The sequence below is a fragment of the Sylvia atricapilla genome, chromosome 14 (assembly GCF_009819655.1).
Source record: "Sylvia atricapilla isolate bSylAtr1 chromosome 14, bSylAtr1.pri, whole genome shotgun sequence".
Taxonomy (NCBI): domain Eukaryota; kingdom Metazoa; phylum Chordata; class Aves; order Passeriformes; family Sylviidae; genus Sylvia; species Sylvia atricapilla.
In genome coordinates this window covers 12,287,652-12,310,179 of record NC_089153.1, presented here as the reverse complement: position 1 = coordinate 12,310,179, position 22,528 = coordinate 12,287,652, and the positions used below count along the sequence as shown (strand labels likewise).

The following is a 22,528-nucleotide window of genomic DNA, read 5'->3' as shown; positions in this document are numbered from 1 at the left end:
ACAGGGGCTGAGCAGCAGAGTGCAAGCAGGGGCAGGGCTAAGTCCGGGGCTGGGCTTAAATGAGGGCACAGGGCTGTGTGGATGGGGGTCCCAGGTGAGGCTCCTTGGGGCCAGTAAGGCACATGAGTGTCCTCGGGCACCAGCACCACTGTTCTGCACAGCTGCTCCTGGCAAGGAGAGCCCATGGAGGAAGGGATGGGGTGACTTAGTTGGTCATCAGCATCCTGGGAGAAGAGGATCAAGCCTGGGCTCTGAGGAGAGGTTGGAAGAGATGCTTTGGCATGAAGAGCTAACTTTGATTTTATTTAGTAGGTAGCACTCAGGCTGAATCTGCTTACAGTATTTCGTGACAAAAAATTCTCAGGCTGTGGCTCAGCCCATCCTCTGGCTTTCATCTTGCAAAGAGCAGAGGGAGGGAGCAGGAGCCATGCAGGAGGAAAGCAAGGAAGAATCCAGAGCATCTAAAGCATAGATGTACACTCTAAGCACAAGGCAGCCTTGTCCTGGCTCTGTGGGGCAGCCCCATATCTAGAGACCCTGTGAGCTGCTGGGCACTGTGAGCACCTCTGGGGCAGGGGGCTCAGCACACCATGGCACAGCCAGGGGCACCAGGAGGAGAGCAGGGCTGTTGTCCCTCACTGCAGCACAGGGTGAACAAAGCCGTGCTTGTCACCCACGCCATCTCACATGAGCGAGGTCTCCAGATACCAATGCCAGCCCAAGGGAACATTGCCCCGAGGGAAAAAAAGGCCAGGAAGGAGCAGCCAGTGCTAGGAGGCCGTGAGGGTCTCACCCTGCCAGGCTTCTCCAGGGGAGCACAGCCCTGTGGCTGCATGCCAGCCATCCAGTATGTCATACCCAGCTTGGGGCCTGTGCTGCCCAGGACAGGCAGGACTGAGCAGCTCAGCTGCCTGGAAGCCCCAGAGAGATGCTCAAGCCAGTGGGTACCACCGGGATGGGATGCTGGAAAGGTTACACAGCAGCAGCCTTCAGCATCTCCAGGGGTCTGTGGGTTTATCTGCTCTAGCTGGTGTCAGACACCACTGCCTGTGGCTCCTGGGAAGCCCCACCAGCCCCTCCAGCCCTGCTGTGGCCTCTGTGCAAAGGGTGGTGGCAAAGAAGGAGCTGGATTACACCTGGGTGAGGCAGCGAATGAAAGGGCCTTGGGGCACTGCGGGAAACGGTGCAGCCTGCCAGGAGCATCCTGGAGAGACCCGGCCTGCATCTCATCCGTGTCTGCAGCATGCGAAGAGAAGACTGGGGGGAAAATCTCATCGTGGCAGCTCGGGTCCTGCCCCATGGGTGCTCACTGTAGAGCCTTGGCCAGCACCTCCCTCCTTAAGCAGGTCCTAGGGGATCAAGGTCTGGCTATTCTTCCATCCTTCGACTTGTGCAGAGAGCCAGGGATGGAGATTTCCCAGCCAGGAGCAGAGAAGGCGTGATGTGGTGCAGGAGGAGGTGGCTGGCGGCAGGACCGGGAGGCCAGTGGTGTACCCTGCGCCTGGCGTTTACCAGGAAACCACAGCTCGGGGGACAGAAAAAGCGACATTTCCGTAGCTGAAATGCAATCGCCGGTATTGCCTGGCAGTGTGCATGTCACCGCTGCTGGCACAGTGCCCTACAAACACCAGTGAGGCTCCTGTTCCAGGCGACCCCTTCCCCAGAGCCGGGCAGCGCAGGGTGATTTCGCGGGTGACACCGGGCGCCGCCGCAGCGCGGGCACCCGGCGGAGGTCTGGCACGGCACCGGGGGTGGGATGTGGCCGTGGCAGGCGGGGACTCGGGGGCGGTGACTTCTCGCCGTGAGCAAACAGCTGCTCGCCAAGGACGAGCGCTCGGCCGCAAGAACACCCCGGGCGCGGCGGCGGCGGCGGCTCCCGTGAGCGCACCCGAGAGGCTCGGCGCTGCCGGTCAGTGCCCGCTGCGGGCCGGGCACCGCGGGGCTGCGGGAAAGGGGCTGCGGGCCGGGGCCGCACGGGGCCGGGCACTTCTTTCCGCAATGGCCTGGGGGGAGGAAAGTCGTGGAAAGCCCTGGCTGGGCTGGGCGGTGAGCTGTGCAAGAGGAGGCTCTCTCCTTCCAAGGGGTGGCTGCAGGGGGAATCCCTGCGGGGCTTTTATTTTTTTTTTAATGAAAAATCTTTCCTTCTTGACAAGCCCCCCAGGGGCTGCGCTGCCGGTGGGCGCTTTTGGAGGTGGGCACTGGCGGGGCTGCGGGCCCCGCTGGGTGTGTCCCGGCCGGGATGCGCCTTAGTCCATGCTTTGGTGCTGCGGCGGCCGCGGGAACACCCATCCTTCTTCTTTCCAGCTGGGATCCAAGGTGAGGATCCCCCTGGTTCGGTACCCGCCAGGTTTTGCACGGGTTAGCGCACCCCACGACAGCCCAGAGGCTCGGCGCTGCTGAAGGCCCGGAGGTTTTTTGGCAGTAGGGTGGGGCCCGGCATTTTGGGGACGTCCCCAGCCCCACCAGGAGGATGGATGCCGGTGGTTTTTTAACCCGGGGAAACTCCCTTAGCTTGAGGAGAGCGGGTGGCAGGGCACTGGGTGGGGGAGCCCCTCATGGCAGTGGGGTTCCTGGGGTGCAGCCCCTGAGCTCAGACATGTGGGAGGCTTTTGAAGAGGCTGGAGGGGAGCATTGCTGGCAAAACAGGGGCTTCCACAAAGGCTGCGAACATCATCTAGGATTTCTCATGTGACCCCCATGACCCACATTTCTCCGTTGTTGAGTGGGGGGCAGGTGTACCCCATGCTGGGCCACTGCTGCCCAGTGGATGGGGTGTTTTTGTCCGGGGATTTTCCCAGCCTCTGCAGAGGTGTCAGCAGCAGTGGGGGACAAGGACGGGTCCTTGTCCACTACAAGGACAGGTCGGGGACTGGGTGTGGTCGGCGATTCTCAGCTACGGCCGAAATGAGTTGGGTGGTCTCGGCCCTGCTGCCACATGCATGGAATGATGGAGAAGGGCTGTGCCACGCTCAGATTTCCCCACTCCCAGGAGGGTACACAGCTTCATGTAGAGGCTCCAAAGTGGCATTAAGAGGCTGCATGTGCCGGGGGTGGGATCCCTTGGCAGCCACCCAGCATCTGGCCGCAGTGCGGCCCCACTGCGTGTGGGGCATGTGAGGGCTGTCCCCCAGCCAGGAGCCGTGTGAAGGGGGTGAGGCTCACAGCCTCCCCAGCTGGAAAGGGGAAGGGAGGTGAAAGCAGCTCTGGGTTTGTGCAAAACTGTCTCTCCTCAACCAGGGTGCCTGTGGGTGCTAAGAGCTTCCTGTACCCAAGCAGGGTACCAGCTCCACAGATGGTTTGCAGGTCTGGGCTTCCCCTTGCATGGGTGCTCCTGCAGCGATGTGCAGTTAAGGCAGGGAACTTCATGTGATTTCTCCTGCTCGCTCCATGGCATGAAACCGAACTCCTCTGGGGTCAGAAATCCCTCAGGGCGGCCCTGCTCTGCTTTGAATTTTTTCTGCAACGTGTCTCAGTGTCTCAGAGGGAGGGTGAACGGGCCAGGCGGGGCTGTGCCTCATGGCTGGCCTCAGCTGACGCTCAGCGGTTCATTCATGGCTGGGCTCCATTTTCCAGCTGTTTTTCTCCCTCTACCAGCTTCTTCAGAGCAAATGGCTGTTGGGGGACTTTATCTGGGAGGGTGGGGAGAGCCCAAACCGCTTTGGGTTGCAGTTATAAATGGTGCTGGTGTTAGAAAACAACCTGGAAGTTACCCTGGAAACCCATCTGTGTTTCCTGCTCTGCAGGGATGTGTGAGGCTGATGGTGGCCTTGATCGCTGCACAGAAACTCAGATAAGAGCTGTGGGGGTATTGTGGGGGCTGCCCAGCACTGTGTGACAAGGAGATGTCCCTAGCAGCTGCTAAAGCTGGTATGGCCCAGGCCTTGGGGCTGCAGGGGAGCAGAAGAGACATTGAGGGACATAGTGAGAAGGCCCAGCCCTGCGGAGGATGCTCGGCCCATTTCCACACACTCAGCACATTTTTTGCCCTCTGGTTTCTCTTGGTCTGGCAGGAAGCTTGCAGGCTCTGTGCTGCCCCTGGCCTGTGGGGTCCCCTCAGTGCCAGATACCAAAGGCTCAGTAACCACAGGGTGGCTGGCAAAGCCCCTCTCCTTGCTCCACCCTGCAGCACCTGGCATTGCTCTCCCATGGGCACCACACCCCTGGAGGGAGCAAACCCTCCCCTAACTAACACAACCTGCAGAGAGGGGCCTTGGCTCACATAGACCTTTCTGTTCTCTTCCACAGCTCCTCCTTGCCCTCTCTCCAGTGATTTCCAGCTTGGGAAGCCATGGCACCTCAAGGAAAGGTAAGGGTGACCTCCACGCGGCAGGGATGGGTCGTGGGCTGCAGCAGGGCAGACTCCAGAGCTGGGGCAGTTTCTCCATCAGCAGCAAGGATGTGGTGACGTGTATGGACTCCACGCTGCCCAGAGCCTGTTTACATTCCTGTTTCTCCAGCCAGTGCTGCCTGGATATGATGCAGATGGGGGAAGTGCTGGGACAGCAAGGAGCAAAAATCCTTCTGGGAGCACAGTGGGATAGGGAAGAGAAGCGGGGCCGTGGGAAGGGGAGGAGAAGAGATGTTGCACTGGGGATTTGGGTATTTGATGGAGAAAACTCCTGCTTGAGCATGCTGCAAGGCATACAGCCCTGTTTGGGCCTTTCCCATCTCCCTAGCCTGGATTATTTCCCATTCCAGACTGGGGCTGGCGCAGTGTGGCAGCTGGGTGAGCAGGTGCTCCCCTGCAGGCAGGAAAACATCTCAGTGTGGGTGGAAAATCCTGCCTCAGTGGGCAGCTGTGGCTGGCAGGGGAGGAGTCTCAGCCCAAAGCCTCCCTTCTCCACTGCTGATGCCCGGCTCTGCTTTCCATTCCCTGGAGAAATCAAGCAATTATCTCCCAGCCTTACTACCCAAAGCTTCCTGCCCAGCTAAGGCAGTGTTTGCTCGAAGTGGGGAAACTGAGGCACAGTGCAGGTGAGCACTGTGAGTGAGTCCAGGACCCCAAGCAGCCATGGGGTGGAAGAGAGCGAAGCCATGCTGGGAATTTTGCTTCTACCCTCCTGGCCCCAGTGTGGCTTATTTTTAGCTGGGAGGTCCCGGACAGGCCAGGATGACTCAGAGGCTGGAGGAGGGGAGGCGGGAGGCCCCCGGCAGCTGAAACAGGATGGAAAGTGGGATGGGGATATGAAGAGTATGCGGTGGGCAGGATGTTGTTTCCATCCTAACTGATGTTCCTGCACTTGCCTGTGGTTCATTCCCATGGTGAATGCAGGGAGTGTGGGGTGATGCAGAACACTGAGCTCCTGCCTCAGTTTCCCTTACCCCAGCAATGCAGGCAGCTCATGCTTTAATGGCTCAGCAGACAGGAACACAACCCTGCTCTTCCTCTCCATTTAACCACAGCCAACGTCTTGACTTCCCAATGCCCTCCAGCCACTCTTGTTCACTCCTGCTGCCTCCAGGCACCTCCTTTGCCTTGCAATTTATTTCCATCTCTGCAAGGCATGTGTGTGGGAGCAGCTTGTTCCAAGCCAGGAGGGTCTGGGAGCTGCCGGGAAGTGGGGCTAAATCCAGCTCTCCAGATGAATCACCTGCAATACGATCTGTCCTGTGCCCGCCTGGTTCCCTGGAAGGGCAGCATCTCCTCTTGGTCCCTGCCACATGGGACACCAATGTCAGCAGCTCCTCCCAAGAGGGCCTGTGGGATGTGCCCAGTTAATCTCTGGAAAATAGGAGGAGAGAGGCTGGTTTGTTTCTGAAGGTGCTGGGTGAGATGTGCAGCAGAGCTGTTGTGCCGTGGCATTGGGATGGACCCAGGAGAGTGGTGGGTGTGGAGCTGCCCTGAGTCCATCTCCTTGGGCTCATTCCTGGAGGCATTTCCTGGGTCAGAGACATGAATGCCCATCTTCTCCGAGGATATGCTGGCTTTAGATGTCCATGCTGGCAGCAGGCCTGGGCCTTTGTACAGCTCCTGAGGATCTTAAAGAAGCCATGCAGCAGATCCTGAGCAGATGAGCCCAGGGAGGTGCACATACCCAGCTGGCACGTGGTACAAGCAGAGCCAAGGGGAGATGCTCATTTTCCCAGGGTGCTGACACAGCTGACAGCCCCAGTTCAGCTCCCAGCCCTCCCGTTTCTCGGCAAGATTGCTAAGGAAATGCTGCTGCTCAGTTCTTCCCACTCTGTGCCTCTGGTGGGGATGTATCCCGGTTCCTTATGTGGAGCCAGGATGGTTTCACATCTGCTTCCACCCAGGGTGGTGCTGATTTCATTCAGAGTCCAGCTCCAGGCTCCCATGGGGTAAATTTCCCTGGGCAAAGCTGAGCTGACCTGGAAAGAGGGATTTTGGTCCCACCTTTTTCCTGATGTCTCTGGAGGTGTCTTCCTGGGCTCCCTTCTGTGCAGTCTGGAAGTGGCAGAAGAGCAGATAGAAGTGGATTGTATCAACCTCCAGGATTTCTCAGGCTCTCAGGAAAGCCTTTCCCAATACCCAGGGTCTCTGCTCCAACCCCTTGGATCAGCCTGGGCCCCATGGGAGCGCATGCTGGAGCAGGACAAACTGTTGGCAGCTCTGGAGCTTCTCAGTGTTTTCCACTTAGCAGCCCATTTGTGCCTGTAAATTTGTTTCCTTGCCTGAAGGCCATGCAGAGCCTGGGCATCCTCAGCATCCAGAGTGGTTCCTTGCATGCAACAAGCAGTGGAAAATTAATTCCCTCCATAGGGACAGCAAACAGGAAAGGAGGCAAACTGCAGAGGAAACAACTGTTTATGTCTGAGGTTGAGCTTTGCCTTGGACAACCTGAGCCACAGCAGATCTCACCTCAATCCTGTTCAGTTTCAACTTCTCCTTCCCCCACTGGAGCTGCTCCTTCCTCTTGTACCTTCTCCCCTCCTTTCCCGTAGGTCTACAGGGGCTCAGTGAAGGATTTCCAGGGCTTTGACGCCAACCAGGATGCAGAGGCCTTGTACAATGCCATGAAAGGATTTGGTATGGATGCTCCTCCAGACTGATTCTGGGCTACCTTTGGTGTCCCCTGTTCCTTTGGTCGACCCTTGCATGGCTGGAGAAGGTGTCCTGCAGCACTCCCTCTCTCAGCTGACTGACTGCTTTAGCAGTGTGTTAAAGCTCTCCTGGAGTTTCCTTTCCTCCCAGCCCCAGCTCCAGAGCAGCTCTGGGCACAGCAGAGTGGCTGTGGTGACTCCTGGCTGTCCCCACAGGCAGTGACAAGGAGGCCATCCTCGACCTCATCACATCCAGAAGCAACAAGCAGCGGGTGGAGATCTGCCAAGCCTACAAGTCCCTCTATGGGAAGGTAAAGCCAGGAGCACTCCCTGGCCCATGTCCCCACTGCAAACACAAGTGGCTGTGGCTGCCACCACCCAGCCCATGCAGGGACCCACCATGCCCTGGACCCACTTGGAGGTGCTGTGGAGCAAAGGATCCCCCAGCCCCTTTCTCCCCCTCCACCAGGACCTCATTGCAGACCTGAAGTACGAGCTGACGGGGAAGTTTGAGCGGCTGATCGTGAGCCTGATGCGGCCCCCACCTTATGGAGATGCCAAAGAGATCAAAGATGCCATCTCGGTAGGGGGTGGGCACCCCCCAGGGCCCCTCTGAGGACACCCCAGCCAGCCCCACAGCTCATGGGGCTGTGTCTTTGCCCACAGGGTGTCGGCACAGATGAGAAATGTCTCATCGAGATCCTCGCCTCCCGCACCAACAAGGAGATCCATGACCTGGTGGCTGCTTACAAAGATGGTGAGGGCTGAGAAAGGGCAGGGGCTGCCCTGTGTCCCCTTGGGCCACAGAAGGGGCAGAAGTGAAGGGACCCAGCTCTCCAGGCCTGACCTCCTCCCTTCCTCTTCCACCAGCCTATGGAAGAGACCTGGAAGCTGACATCGTTGGAGACACATCAGGCCATTTCAAGAAGATGCTCGTTGTTTTGCTTCAGGTATGTCCATCTGTCCAGCATCTGTAGGTGGTGGGTGCCTGTGCCCTGCAGGGCTGAGCTCATCTCTTTCCCACAGGGTGCCAGGGAAGAGGACGATGTGGTGAGTGAGGACTTGGTGGAGCAGGATGCCAAGGTGAGGCTTGATGGGTCACTGTGATAGGTGGTATCTGGGCAGGGATGGGGCTGGTGGCACTGGGACATCTGAATTTAGGCTGCAAAAGGTGGGTTGGTGCCAAGGGCAGCACCCTGAGTCAGACTGAGCCACCTTCTCCATCCCACAAGGACCTGCTGGAAGCTGGGGAGCTGAAATGGGGCACAGATGAGGCCCAGTTCATCTACATCCTTGGCCGGAGGAGCAGGCAGCATCTCCGCCTGGGTGAGCATCACCTGTGAGCTCAGGGTGGGCCTGGATGTATCTTGGCAGCTTCTCCAGGCATCTCCTTGCTCTCATCCCACAGTCTTTGATGAATATCTGAAAATTGCTGGGAAGCCCATTGAGAGGAGCATCCGGGGAGAGCTCTCTGGTGATTTTGAGAAGCTGATGTTGGCTGTGGGTAAGCCAGCCCCACATGGGGATCCTGCAAAAAACACACCACTGCCCTTCCTGGACTGAGAGGGCTCTGCAGGGCCAGCAGGGTCAGGGCTATGGCTGTACCTGGTATCAGGGAGCTCAGGGAGGCTCCTTCAGGACGGGTAGAGATGCTGGATGTCATTCCTGTGGGCTGTGGGTGCTCAGAGGTTGGGGCAGTGGGGGCGCAGGTGAAGCTGGGTGCTGGCATCCCTCACCACACCTCAATTTCCCTGCAGTGAAATGCATCAGAAGCACAGCAGAGTATTTTGCTGAAAGGCTGTACAAGGCCATGAAGGTGAGTGGATTCCCCCTTCTCTACAGGTTCCCCCTAGTGTTTCAGGGATCTGGCCAGAGGAGGGGTCCCCTTGCCATGGGGTGCTGCTGGAGGGCAGGGTGACACAGCTCCATGAAGGCAGGACTTGTGTGACCTGGGGTCTCTGCCCTGCCCTCCAAAGGAGTTACTCCTTCAGATCCAGGGCTGGGTAGAAATCAAATAAAGGGTCCCACATGTGATGGGGCTGAGCAGAGCTGCTTGGCCATCCCAGGCTTGATTGGGGGTTGCTCCATTGCAGGGTCTGGGCACAAGAGACAACACGCTGATCCGCATCATGGTGTCCCGCAGCGAGATCGACATGCTGGACATCCGGGAGGTGTTCAGGACCAAGTATGAGAAATCTCTCTACAACATGATAAAGGTAACTGCTGGGCGTCCCCACTCACCCTCTGAGCAGCTGCTGGTGCTGCCTCCTTCATGATGCCAGTGCCCCTGGGAGGGCTGTGCTGGGTGTCCATCTCTGAGGACAGGGTTCAGGGAGACCCCTCTCCATGAGCCCATCCCATGGCACTGCCTTGACCACCTACTGCATGGTTCTCTGTCTCCATCTGCCTTTCCAGGAGGACACGTCTGGGGAGTACAAGAAGGCTCTGCTGAAGCTGTGTGGAGGGGATGATGAGTAAGACCACCTGTCACCCCCCTTTGTCCCTCTCCATCCCCTTGGTGCTGGATACAACTGCTGGGTCAGAGCCTGGTGGAGCACCTGGACCAGCAGCACCCACAGTGACTGTGGTTTGGTTCAGGGGGCCCTGTGGCCCCTCTGCATGGCCAGCCACAATGTCATGGTCCCTTCTTGGCACATGGGAGCCCTGCAGGGCAAGGCCAAACCCCTGGAGGGAGGATGCTGTGGTGGGGGAGGTTGGGATTCACCACACATTCCCTCCCATTCCCACCCATCCAGCCCCACAGCAAGCACCTGGTTCCTGCCCCTGTGCCCAGTGGATACAAAATGCCCCTGGTGGAGGAGCAAGACAGGGTGAGGGGTGGCTGCTGGCAGGTGCAGGGCCCCCATGGCTCACTGTCCCCTGTCCTTGCCCTCCCGTTGCAGCGCTGCAGGTGAGTTCTTCCCCGAGGCGGCGCAGGTGGCCTATCGGATGTGGGAGCTTAGTGCGGTCAAAGTAGAGGTCAGCACCCCCAGCCCCCCTGCACCCCTCTGTGCTGCCTGCCAGCTTGGGACCCCTGGCTGCTCCTCTCTGCCATGGGGCACAGCCAGCCCCACACCTCTGCTCTGACTCTCGCTCCCTGGCTTCTCTCGATGCCGTTCTCCGGTTTGGGGGTACGAGGGTCGCAGGATGTAACCATGGCAGGGCTGGCCGCCCCCCGTGGGCTCCACTAACCCCCTCCTCTCTCTGAGGCCTTCCTCCCTTGGGGCAGCGAGTCCTGCATGTCTCTGCAATGCATCACATGCAGCCCTGGCTCCAGTGCCCACCAAAGAACTCCTGCCCCCTGGGTAGCCCAGAGCTGGCCAGGGCATGGCTGTAGTATGGGGAACAGCAACCTGCATGCAGCTGGAGCTCCCACAAAAGGGCGCTTTGGGATGTGCAGAAAATACACCCTGAGCCCTGCATGAACACTGTGAGGATGGAGATGTGTTTGGAGCTGTAAAGACACAGGAGGATTGAACTGTAGGGCAGGAGTGGGCTCTCTTTCAGCGACTCCTCTTCTGTCTCTCGGTGACATGGCCAGCCCAGGCTGAGATGTTACAGGCTAGGGCAGGCAGGTGTAACACTGGGCAGGACACCTGAGACTCCAGGGACTGTGTGTTGCTGTCTTCTTCCTTCTCTCTGCTGGTCTGGTTATGGTTTGCCCTTTAAAGGAAGGGGTGACAGTGGGGAGATCCTCACTGATCCCCAGGTGCTTGCACTAACACAGAACATGCTTTGGCCTCAGCTTGCTGGGTGGCACCTTTCCTCTTCTCCTATCTCTCCATCTCTCCATCCCTCCCTCTCTCCATCCCTTCATCCCTTCCTCCCTCCCTCTCATCCCGAGGGTGAACATAAAACCCTCTCTGCATCCACAGCTGCGAGGAACTGTGCAGCCTGCAGGAGACTTCAACGATGATGGGGATGCACAGGTGCTGAGGAAGGCGATGAAGGGCCTGGGTAAGTGGGGACCATGAGTTTAGGCCCTTCCTTCTGCTCCTCAACAGCCCCTGGGGCAGAAAATCTGCCCTGGCCCACACAGGGCTGCATGGAAACCCCAGGGGGAATAGGGACAGAGCTGTGGGAGTTCTCCCTTCCCAGCCTGCCCAGTTTGTGGGGGTGGTGATGTGCCCATGATCTGGGGTGACACAGTGTGGCTCTGCTGTCATTGCAGGCACGGATGAAGGGGCCATCATAGAGGTGGTGACCAAGAGGAGCAACGCCCAGAGGCAACAGATCCTAAAAGCTTACAAGGCTCATTATGGCAGGGTACTGCAGCCTCCATCCCACCCTGCTTCCTCCTGCCCCTTCCCACATGGAGATCAGCACTTTATTGAAAGGAATCCTGCCCAGGGAGCAGTGGGCAGCTGGAGCACACCCATATGCCCTGCCATGACTCCCCCAAGGGAAACAGAGTTGTCACAAAGCAAAGCTTTTGCTCCTTTGCTCCAGCAGCCTCCCACTCTGGGTGCCCCACCAGCCCAAGCAAGGGTGTCCTTTCTCCTTCACTTGCCCCATCCTCAGCTCCACACAGAGGAGTCCAGAGCCAGAATCTCCCCAGAGCCACCCAAATATGTGACTTTAAACTGCCCCAAAGGTTTTCACAGATGTTTCCAATCCCTACGCTCTCCTCCCGTTTTTTCTTTTGTGTTGCCTCAACTGGTCCATCCCTGCAGACACAGCTGGGGACTGAATCCTCAATCACTTTTGCAGGACCTGATGGCAGACCTGAAATCTGAGCTGTCTGGCAGCCTGGCCAAGCTGATCCTCGGGCTGATGCTGACACCAGCACAGTACGATGCCAAGCAGCTGAGGAAGGCCGTGGAGGTAATTGTCATACTGCTGGTAGCCTGTCAATGCTCATACCTTCACCTGCCCCAGGGTCTTGTCTCCTGTGGAGAAGAAAAGATCAGAAAGCACCAGGGCAAGGACCTGGTTTGCGCTCAAGACTTGCATGCCTCTTTGAAGCCCAGCATGCTCAGCCAGCTGGTAGCCACAGGAGAGCCAGGGTATGGGCAAACCAGTGACATGCACTGCTATCTACCAGTCACACCAGTTGGGACCCCACTAGCTGTGTACTTGGACACTTCCATGTTGATTCCTACCAGCCCTTTGGGCCATTTGCTGGATGTAGACTTTTTGCCATCATGTCCCCATCTGGTGTTGGCACCTGCAGCACCCACCATGCCACTCTCTTCCAGGGCGCTGGCACAGATGAGAGTGTCCTCATCGAAATCATGGCCACACGGAACAACCAGGAGATCAAGGCTATCAACCAGGCGTATCAGGAAGGTAGGGCACAGGAGGGATGTGGAACACCCAGGTTCTGGGCACAGATCACACAGTACAAGGCCCTTCCAGAGCCCAGGCAAAGTTTTGTCCCTGAGTTGGGTCCATGGCTTGGTGCTGTGAAGGTCTGTTAGTCCCTCCAGCAGAGCATTGGTCCTCACCTCTCTCCATCTCAGGGTGACATGCCCCAGCTCTGCTACCAATGTCTCCTTCCCTGAGAGCTCTTTCACAATGATCCTATTTCCTCCAAAGTACCTGGAGTAAGAGGCTGTGCTTATGCTCAGGGTATGAGAGCTGCTGGGGTGATCCCCTGTTCCCTGGGTTTGAACTCAGCAGATGGAGGCATGTGCTTCAGCCATGCTTCCCATGGGCACCACGGGCACAACAGGCACTGGTGGGTGGGTGGGAAGCTGAACTGCAGGACTCAGCCATCCCTTCTCCACAGCCTACCAAAAGAGCCTGGAAGATGACCTGAGCTCTGACACATCGGGGCATTTCAAGAGGATCCTCGTCTCCCTGGCTCTGGTAAGGGCAGCTCTCACTGGGTCTTTCCCTCTCCCTGCCACAAGCAGTGCTGGGGGTTTGGAGTGACAGTGGCTGGAGAAGACAGCATCACTGCCTGGCTGGCCAGTGCTGCTGGGCTCTGTGTGCCACCCCCTCACTCAGGGCTCTCCCAGGAGATGTCCCCTTTCCATTTCCATGACTTTTGTATCCAACCACAGGGCAACCGTGACGAAGGACCAGAGGACATCACACAGGCACACGAAGATGCCAAGGTAAGACCCATATTGTCAGTGCTCTTAGGGGTTTTGCATTAAAAAAAAGATGTTACATGCTCTGGTCTTGAATTGACATTCTCAGGGAAGCAAATGCCACTGGGCCAGAGTCTCTGTAAACTGCAGGGGGAGATGCCAGGTGAAATGACACCCTTGGAAGTAAAGCTCCCATGCCTGATTCCTGAAGCCCTTGGCTCTGCTGCTCTGTGCACAGGGAGAGCAGCCTCAGGGAGTTCCCAACTAGAAGGCTGCAGCCTTTCTTGTGAAGAGCTGCCACTCTGGAGTGCAGTTGCACACACTGATGCTGAAATTTGGCTCTTGAGCTTCAAACGCAGCTTTGGGCTGGTCTGCAGGACCCACCCACCTCTGTGTGTTGTGCAGGGGGCAGCCCTGACACACTGGGGTGCTCCAAACCTCTTCTGGGCTGTGGTGAGACACTACTAAAGGAAGGCTGAGCAGCTAGAAGCAGTGCAGTGGGGCATGGGGGCTCAGTTCCTGGTCCCAGGAGACCTGTGACCCACGGCCTGTATTTCTGACCTTTGCTCCGTCTTTTCTATCAGGGGTGGGAAGATCTGTGCAGGGTCAAACCCGAGCTCTTGCTTGGCTGTCCTGTGCCAGCACTGGGGGGTCCAACGCATGGGAGAGCACCACGGCATTCCCAGCAGGGCTGCCGCCAGCAGAGGGAGTGGATGCTGTGCTGCCTGTGTCCCTGTCCCTGCACTGCCTGCACCCTGCCACACTCTCTGCCTGTACCTCTGCCCAGACACTGCCTGCACCCTGCCACACTCTGCCTGTACTTCTGCTGATGCCTTTTCGGGACTATCTGAAAACAGAAGCTAGACAAAATTAAGATAATAAAAAGCGGGTATAGTTATTGAAGGGCCTTCAGGTACATTTAAGGCACACATAGCCCCCAGGGCTACACTCAAAAATGGACAATGGGTCACGGGTTTTCATACTTTTATAAGTTTGGTCCATTTGCATATTGGGGGTCACTCTTCCAATTACAGTTTCAGGTAATGAAGCAATTTACCCCAGATTTGCTCTCCCCCCGAACTCACTTCTGTTTACATTTCTCAGGGCCTGAGACAGTGCAGTGTCCTTGATTCCCAGGCCTAGAGAGGAATTGTTTTGTCTGACTAAAATGGGAAAGCAGCAGATAACACTCTGTATGGAGTTTAGAGTTATACACTAAAGAATTGCTGGATTACAAATATACGGAAAACATAAAAGCTAAAATCCTAAGGCATCTTTGCCTATTCACTGCCTGCACCCTTGCTGCATGTGCTGCTGCTCACCTGACCCTGCTGCACAGAGAGAGCCAGGCATGACATGCACAAGGATGAGCCAGCCAGGTGGCACCTGACCTGGCACCACACCGTGTTTTATCAGCAAAGCTGCCCTTCCCCTCGTCCCACTGGCAGAGGTGGGCAGGCTGGTGGGAGCCAGCCTAGAGCCAGGCAAGGATGCTCCAAGAAGAGCAACAGGCTGGCGCCCAGGACTAGCTCCAGGGCTAGGGACTTTGTTTGACCAAAGACCACCCTCCCGAGGTACTGGTATAGAGGCCAAACTGGAGCAGGACACAGGTCCTGCTCATGGGGAAGCAGAGGACCTGAGGACAGGTAGTTTTAAGGGATTTTGCTAGACTTCCCTTGCTTTGTCAGGGAAGGATAACGGTTGAGCAGCACCTTCTGACCCTGTTGTCTTCCTGTCTCTCTCTCTCCACCAGGTTGTTGCTGAGACCCTGGTGAGTGCCTGCCCTTTCATCCCTTACCCTCTGCTTGTCTGAAGGGATGCTGAAGTCCTGGGGTGCAGGGCTGGGGCTGGGAATTGCAGCCCCATAAGCCAGGCCTTTCTGACCACACGTGCTGTGCTCACTGACTTGGGACTTTGGTGTCCTTGCATCAGGATGGGGAACAAGGGGACAGACAGGACCTGCAATGAGGGCATTTCCCTGCAGCATGGGGCAGGAGAGGGAGAAAGCCACCTGCCTTGCCCTTGGGCACCAAGCCTGCCCACTGCCTGCATGTGGGACCCGTGTTCCAGGCAGTGTGGGACTCAGGGCTGGCTTTCCTGGCTCCCCAAAAGTGAGAATTGGGGAAGGGGTGCTTTCTCCTGCCTAATAGATGAGATGAGCACAGCCTCCCACTGATGCCCACAGAGGAATGGCAGCTGTTTCATTCACAGGCAGCACTACTTGTGGCCCAGAGTGGCTTCTGTGTCTGGCAGCCCTGAATTTCCTCTCCAGGTGGTGTTGGTCACCCCTGAAACATCCTCCACAAAGGACAAAAAAAAGTCTTAACCATGAGCATTGCAGAGCTTTTTCCATAAAAACTGGAAAGCATCTTTTCTCCAAGATAATCTGTGAGTGTGCAGCTTCACATCTGTGCAAAGGAAATGCCTTTTATAGGTGGAAAAAAATCTCCAGCTATTTCCTGCTCATAAAAGGCGACGGTCTTTACAAAAGGGTTCCCAGTCAGGACTGGCTGTTCCAGGAAGAGCTGTTTGACACCTGTGTCCCTCTGTGCTAAGTCCATCTCTCTCTCCTCCTTCACTCTTCGTTCTTCCCCAGAAACTTGCTGATGTCTCCAGCAATGACTCCAGCGACTCCCTGGAGACCCGATTCCTCAGCATCCTCTGCACCCGCAGCTACCCCCACCTCCGCAGAGGTAGGATCACATTTCTCCATCAGCTGCAACACAAGTGCATGGATTTGGGCTGGATGGGAGATGGGGGCCCCCTCAAGGCTCAGGTTGAGCCCTGGCTCCCCGGCTGTGCTGGGGATGAGGCAGTGGGAAGAGATGGTATGGCCTGGCATTTGAGGTGGCTTGTTGAAGTCACCCAAGCCTGCTCTGGTCCCACCTGGTCCAGAAGTCTCCACAGCTGAGGCTCGAGTCTCCTGGGTGCCCAGGGCTGGGATGGAACAGCTCAGCAGTGACCCTTTCCTCTCTCCCATCTCCAGTGTTCCAGGAGTTCATCAAAATGACCAACCACGACGTGGAGCACGCCATCAAGAAGCGGATGTCGGGAGATGTGAGGGACGCCTTCGTGGCCATCGGTCAGTGTTCCCTCTGGACAGGGCTCTCTGCAGGGCAGGCAGCCCCTTTAGCTGTCACTGCCAAGGCAGTGTGACAGCAGATTCCTGCCGCTCTTGGGCCATGGAGACTCCCAGTGGGGCATTGGGGCACTTACAGAGTCCCTAGAGAGTGCCTTGTACCAAGGAGGGCTCATGGCTGAGACAGTGGTGCCACAGCTCCTTGCTGTGATGTGTCCCCTGGGTGCCACAAACCGACTTTCTGTCCCCTCTGTGTGTTGCAGTGCGGAGTGTGAAGAACAAGCCAGCTTTCTTTGCTGACAAGCTCTACAAGTCCATGAAGGTGAGGACAGACCCTCCTGGGGCTGGGCTATGGGAGAAGGCTGTGCTGGGATGCTTTGGGACTGCTTTAATTCCCTGAAAGGGATGGGCTTTGTCCTCTGGCTGTCCCCTACGGAGTAGAGAGCTCAAACCAAGACCTGGGGTTATCAGATGTGTCAGGCTGATGTCCTGCTGGCAGCAAGTCCAGCATATGTCCAAGAAGAGATCATACAACAGTTAGAGTGGAAGGGACTTTTAAAGTCATGTAGTCCAATTCCCTGCAGTAAGTCTTCAAGACTGCTTAAGGCCCCATCCAACCTGGCCGTGAATGCTTCCACAGAGGGGAGATCCACCACCTTTCTGGGCAACTTGTGCCAGTTTTACCACTCGCATCATAAAAAATTTCTTCCTTGTAACTAGTCTGCATTTTCTCTTGAAACTATCACCCCTTGTCCTATCACTACAGACCCTGCTAAAAAGTTTGTCCCCATCTTTCTAAAGCCCCTTTTAAGTATTAAAAGTCTGCAGTAAGGTCTCTCCAGAGCATTCTCTTCTTCAGGCTGAACAACCCCAGTTCCCTCAGCCATTCCTCACAGAAGAGGTGTTCCAGCCTCATTTTTGTGGCTCTCCTGAGGGCCTGGTGCCCAGCTTGGACTGTGCTGGAGATGCCAGGAGCATCTGTGAGCCCCAGTCCCTGCAGGGCTTTTTGTTCAAACTCCCCCTTGCAGGGTGCTGGCACAGATGAGAGGACCCTGACTCGGATCATGATTTCTCGGAGCGAGATTGACTTATTCAACATCCGGGGCGAGTTCATAGACCTGTTTGACAAATCGCTGCACCACATGATTGAGGTGAGGGGATAGGGACTTCCCTTCCTGGCTCATCACCTAGTCTGGCTGAGTCCTGGCCCTGAGCCCTGAGGGGACCTGAGCCATGAGCAGCACAAGGGCTGAGCATCACTTGGGGAGGGGGAACCTGCCTGCAGCAGCCCCAGTGTTGGCTGGCCTGGCTGTAGAGGATGTGCTGGCATCTTCCACTGCTGCAGGGATAACTGCAGCGTGTCCAGGACATGGAGCTGTGCCTTCTCTGTGCCCAGCACGTTGAACCAGGCTTCCCCACGGCTGGTTCTCTGACATGGCTCTCTCCCTCTTGCAGAAGGACACCTCTGGCGACTACCGCAAGGCTCTGCTGGCCCTGTGTGGCGGGGAGGACTAGGTGGCAGCTGGGGCCCTTTGTGTCTGAGCCAGCACACACCCACTGCCTTGATGTCACCGCAGCTTCGGGAGCTTCAGGGGACGCTCAGTCCCCTCCAGAGAACAACTCACTTTGCGCTGGAAAGCAGCACCACATTGCAAGCAGGGGAGTCTCGGGGAGGGGAGCAGAGGGGTCTGGGTAGGGAGATTGTCTGTCTTGAAGCAAAATAATTCATACCCGAACATGCCACTAAACCAAGGAATTTACCCAGATGGAAAAGACAATTTTAAATCTGATAAATAAAACCTCACTGTTGCTGACCCTGGGGCAAGAGCAGTTGATTTACTGGGGCAGGTTTGGGTGGGACTGAGAAGCCTTGGTGTCTCCTTGCTCCCGTAGGCAAACTCGGGTAAGAGCCCAGCCCCAGCTCCAGGGAGGGCCCTGAAGACACCACAAAACCTCTCCGAGCAACGCTTCTGCTGAGAAAGGGGCTGAAAATGCATGTAGGGCTGGCAGCAGTGCAGGGACTTCACCAAGGGCTTCACTTCATGCCTCCGAAAATCCCCGGCAGGGTTCATGCCGTTGTGTGGATGATGCTTTCATAAACCAGAGATACAAATCAGACTTGATGGCATCCACCCGTCCTCGCACGCGGTTTCCTGTGCTTTCAAGCTGCTGAAGAAGCAGTCGAAAGGCACATGCCATAGAGGCTACACCCCCAAACAGTTTGTCTGCACTTCCCCCAACACTCAGGAGAAAAGAACTGGAATTTCCAAAAGCGGGAAATTCCAACACTTTCAATTGTTTCCAAGCCAGAACAAAAAGTTGTGAATACCCTGGTCTTCCTCAGAACAGCTGGGTGAGGAAAGCTTCACTTTCAAAATATCAAAGCAGTGTTAGGAATAATAACACAATATTATTACAACACTTCAAAACCAGCTGAGGTCAAGAAGCAGCAACATGTAGAGACAAACCAGGGAAGCTGAAACAACTCAGATGGGTATTATCCCACTAAAAATTCCCTTGATACCTTCCTGTAAAACATCCCCTTGTAACAAAATAACCTTTCTTGGGGGCAAACAGTCTAGTTGAAGCTTTTTCACCCTCTCCATTCTCCCCATAGAGATTTGGGTTCCTCTGTCTAACTCCTGTGTGTAAATAGGATTGGGCATCCCTGTCCAGACAGCACGTGGGGGGCTGAATGTACCCCAGGCCTGCAGCAGTCTATGGTCACTTCCTTGGCCAGGAACTTGCTGGAAAGACTGAGCAGCTGCAGAAGTTGTTTTGAAGGGAGCATGTAACCCCAGTCTTCATCTGCCAGTCTCTTCCTGCAGCTCCATGTTGCAGCTCCAAGCTTTGCAGTAGAGGCTTCTGGAGACAAGGGTGGCACAGAGACTGCAGGGAGCAGAGCTGGCCACCTCCCTGCAGCTGGGAACAGGGCTCAGGAGTGAGGGAGGCCCAAGGAAGTTTTGAGGCTTGGGTGACAGTCTATCACCCCTGGGAGAGCCAGATTTGGGGCAGCAGAGCCCTGTTTCTCCAGAGCAGGGGGGGAAACCCTGCTTAGTGTTAGCACAGGGCCACAACACACGAGCCATCATCTGCTTCATTCTTGTTGCCAAAACAGATGCTCAAGGGGTTTGTACAGGGGAGGTGTTCTCTGGGCACAGGCGTAAACACTCCAGTGAATTTTCTGGCTGTTCCATGATTGCTATACACCAGTGGCTAAGGATTTCACCACCTACAGCCTGGATATCTTGGAGTGGCACAGGACCACAAGTCAGCCCCTCAGGGTCAGTCTCCAGCCCGGCTCAGGGTGATGCCACCACCAGGAGGACTGGCTGACCAGACCACGCTGGTCCCAAGGCCAGGAATTTCCCTGGCACCTGCTGCAGGCTGCTCCTACAAAGCAGACAAGATGGCAGAGTCACACAGTGTATGGTGACAGGAATGGAGAGTGAGATGGAGTTTCCTCCTTGAGCAGCCCCCTCCTCTGGAAACATCCTGCAGCCAAAAAGCCTGTCTTGCCCCAGTGCCATAGCAATCAATCTCCTGCAGCAGCTGCTGTTTCAGCTAGAGCAGAAAACAGCCAGTGGTATTTTAATTGCTGCAAACACTCGGCACAGTCAGTACGACATTTGGGCACAGGTTATTTCAGCACCTGTCCCATGCTGGGGTTGGGTCTGCCCTACAAAGAACCACAAACTGGCCTGAGCTCAGCAGAGCTACCTAGCCTAAGGCAATGCCAGGAGGGTGATGGGATCTTGGGAAGCACTAGCATGGTCTCTGGGACTCACTCAAAAAGCGGCTTCATCCCTGTAGCACCCTGGTCTCCAGAGAAAATACACTCCAAAGCACCACTGTCCAGGAACACCTCTGCTCCTTCTGCTGGCTCCAACCCACTCAATCTGAGAGCAGTCAGTGACAAATTTAATGCCTAACCTCTGTGATCAACAAGGAGGTGAGCATTTCAAGGAAGGCTAGGAAAGGAAGGGGAAAAAATTAGCAAGGCTATGAGCAGGGTAAGGGCTGGAGACAGGTCTGTGCTGGCCATGCACACTTTAGCTTTCAGGGCTACTGCAGGGAAGAGTCTGGGATTTACACTTGGCATGTTGATCAGCAATGTCGGGGGCAAGGACTCACTTCCAGGCAAAGCCAAGGCCAGATTTCATAGGTTGCAACATCCAGAAAACCCCAGGAACCTATGTTTGCTGCGCAGAGAGGGACGGACCTCTGCTCTGAGTCAGCCACTGCAGATCCTCTTTGCTGCCAGCCCCTGGAGAGGAGGAGCCACAAAGGCAGATGGGATGTCGGCCTTAACCCCTAACACAAGGCGAGCAGCTTCCATCCCACCTGTCGTCCTCCCCTTCCTCTGAGGGGAGAAACCCAGCCTTCAGTCTTGGGAGGTGGCGAGCTGGGACTGGGGAAACAGCTGAGCTCTCCAGGACTCTTTCCAAATCTCTGGAGCAGCTCTACAGGACATGATGACTGCTGCTGAGCCCTGTTCTCAGGCATAGCAACTGGATGAGACACGGCCTGGGAAGAGAGGAAAAGGGGAAAATCCCCTCTGTGCCTATAGCTGGTTTTGTACATTGAGACTCCAAATGATTCAAAGCTTAAGGCATGCAAGGAAATCCTCTGAGCAACTGCAAACCTGGTTCCCACAGTTTTACCGCCACTGTGGGACTGCACCAACTCCCACCACAACCCATCCCTGGCTGACTGTGGATGAAGGAGAGGATGGCAGGAGGTGGTGATCTCCCGTGAAATGGGTGACACTGAGTCCAGCCTCACATGCCAGATGTAGAGGAAGAAGGGAGCCCTCATTCAGTGAGATGGTAAGCCCAACAAAGTGAGCACAGCCCAATATCCCTGGAAAGCCAGGGTGTGATCTAACCTCCTGTGAAGGCAGGGTACTGCAGAGGCTTGGTGGAGTGGGACTGTTCCCCAATACCTCCCTTCTCTATCTTGATCCCTTCCACACTCCCTTCTGCCCTCCCAGCAGCCAACTATCCCAGGCTCCCTGCCCTGCCTCTCCCGTGCCCTCCATCCCAGAGCCCTCCCATCCTGCCAGGTTAATTTGAGTTTCTGATTTGCATAAGCAGCAGATCACAATGTTCTGGAAATCCCCTCCTGCAGCCAGAGCTTCCTCCCCGCTCTCACAGCGTCACTGTTGGCCTTCTGCTTCCTTTCGCTGCCGGAGCACCGGGATGTATCTGACCGGCACAGCACAAACGGCAGGTCCCAGCTGCTGATGCCAAGAGGGATCCATCGGCAGCCCTGCAGAGCTGAGCCCACGAGGGGCCCTGGAATGCTGTGCCAAACCAGCTGCATCCACTGCTTGCCCTGCTCCCACCTTGCTCCAGGGCCAGCTCCAGGCACAGCCATCCATGACAACCTGGTCCTGGCTGGCCCTATTGCCCCATCAGGGTTCAAGTGAGCTCCGTTTGCCCAGCAGCAGAGAGGGCAGGGGAATTGTTTGGGCAATAAGAGCTGTTGAGCCAATGCCACTTTGAATTCACACCACTGGGGCCACCCTGCTCACTCCAGAGTGGGATCAGCTTGAAGGAAGCCAGACCTGATCGGAGACAAGCAGGACCTGAGGAGAGGGGAGTTCCACCACACCCTATCCACAGCCTGTGCTCCTTCTCAGCCCATTCTCCACAGCACAGCAGCAATCAGGGCACATTCACGGAAGTAAGCTGAAACTGAAGGTGCTGAACCCAACCTTCCGTGCCAAAAAAACCACCCAAAACCCCTAGTGTGTCAACGTGTCAGCTGTGAACACACTCTCACAGCCACACAGGCGTGCTCATAAACCACAGCTGCCATCAGGGGAGTTTTCTCCCCTGGGAGCATGGTGGGACCAAAGGAATGAGGAAGGACCAGCAGGAGCCTTTCCTTTTCATTTTCATAGTGAAATTCACGCTGGCATTTGGGCCAGCCTGAGCTGGCAACCTCAGGTAAAAATGCAAAGACCAGCTGGCTAGAGAGGTGGAGAGGCACTGAGTGAGGGTGTGCCATCATCCAGTGTTCCCAGGTGCAGACAGATTCCTGACCCACAGCTTCTCACCTCTCATCTTCACATTCCTACCATCCAAACCAGATGGACTAAAGCTGGGCCCTCTTCAGGTCTTGCAGTTCACACCTGGCAAGCATAGACCTTGCCAGGTACCACTGTACATCCTGGCAAGGAGCTGGAGAGCTAGAGTCAGCCTCTATAAAATAGAAACATTTAAAGCCTTGGTGTTTCTTCTAGTACCAGCTGGCTCCAGCCTTGGTTCTGACCACCAGTTCTCCTGATGGATGGTTTCCAGGGATTCTCTGCAACCCAGGAAAACCATCACCTGTGCACCTCCATCAACAGACCCAGCTCTTCCTTGCTCCCTCAGGAAGATGCAACCTGTTCTGACTCCAG

The 22,528-nt window shown here is 56.2% G+C and overlaps 1 protein-coding gene across 2 annotated transcripts; it reads left to right on the top strand.

Moving 5' to 3' along the window:
- Positions 1 to 1,792: 1,792 nt before the first annotated feature.
- Positions 1,793 to 17,933, top strand: ANXA6 (annexin A6). 2 transcript variants are annotated; one of them, XM_066329196.1, is made up of 26 exons: positions 1,793 to 1,909; positions 4,246 to 4,306; positions 6,904 to 6,988; positions 7,219 to 7,313; positions 7,472 to 7,585; positions 7,669 to 7,759; positions 7,873 to 7,952; positions 8,029 to 8,085; positions 8,235 to 8,328; positions 8,411 to 8,506; positions 8,760 to 8,818; positions 9,096 to 9,218; positions 9,418 to 9,476; positions 9,906 to 9,981; positions 10,878 to 10,959; positions 11,174 to 11,268; positions 11,713 to 11,826; positions 12,201 to 12,291; positions 12,734 to 12,813; positions 13,011 to 13,064; positions 14,794 to 14,811; positions 15,637 to 15,733; positions 16,027 to 16,122; positions 16,383 to 16,441; positions 17,148 to 17,270; positions 17,575 to 17,933. In XM_066329196.1, the coding sequence occupies exons 2-26, from the start codon at positions 4,289 to 4,291 to the stop codon at positions 17,632 to 17,634; spliced, it is 2,016 nt and encodes a 671-aa protein (XP_066185293.1). In that variant the 5' UTR covers positions 1,793 to 1,909; positions 4,246 to 4,288; the 3' UTR covers positions 17,635 to 17,933. The 2 variants fall into 2 exon arrangements, with proteins under 2 accessions (XP_066185293.1, XP_066185294.1); XM_066329197.1 differs by lacking the exon at positions 14,794 to 14,811.
- The last annotated feature ends 4,595 nt before the right edge of the window (positions 17,934 to 22,528 follow it).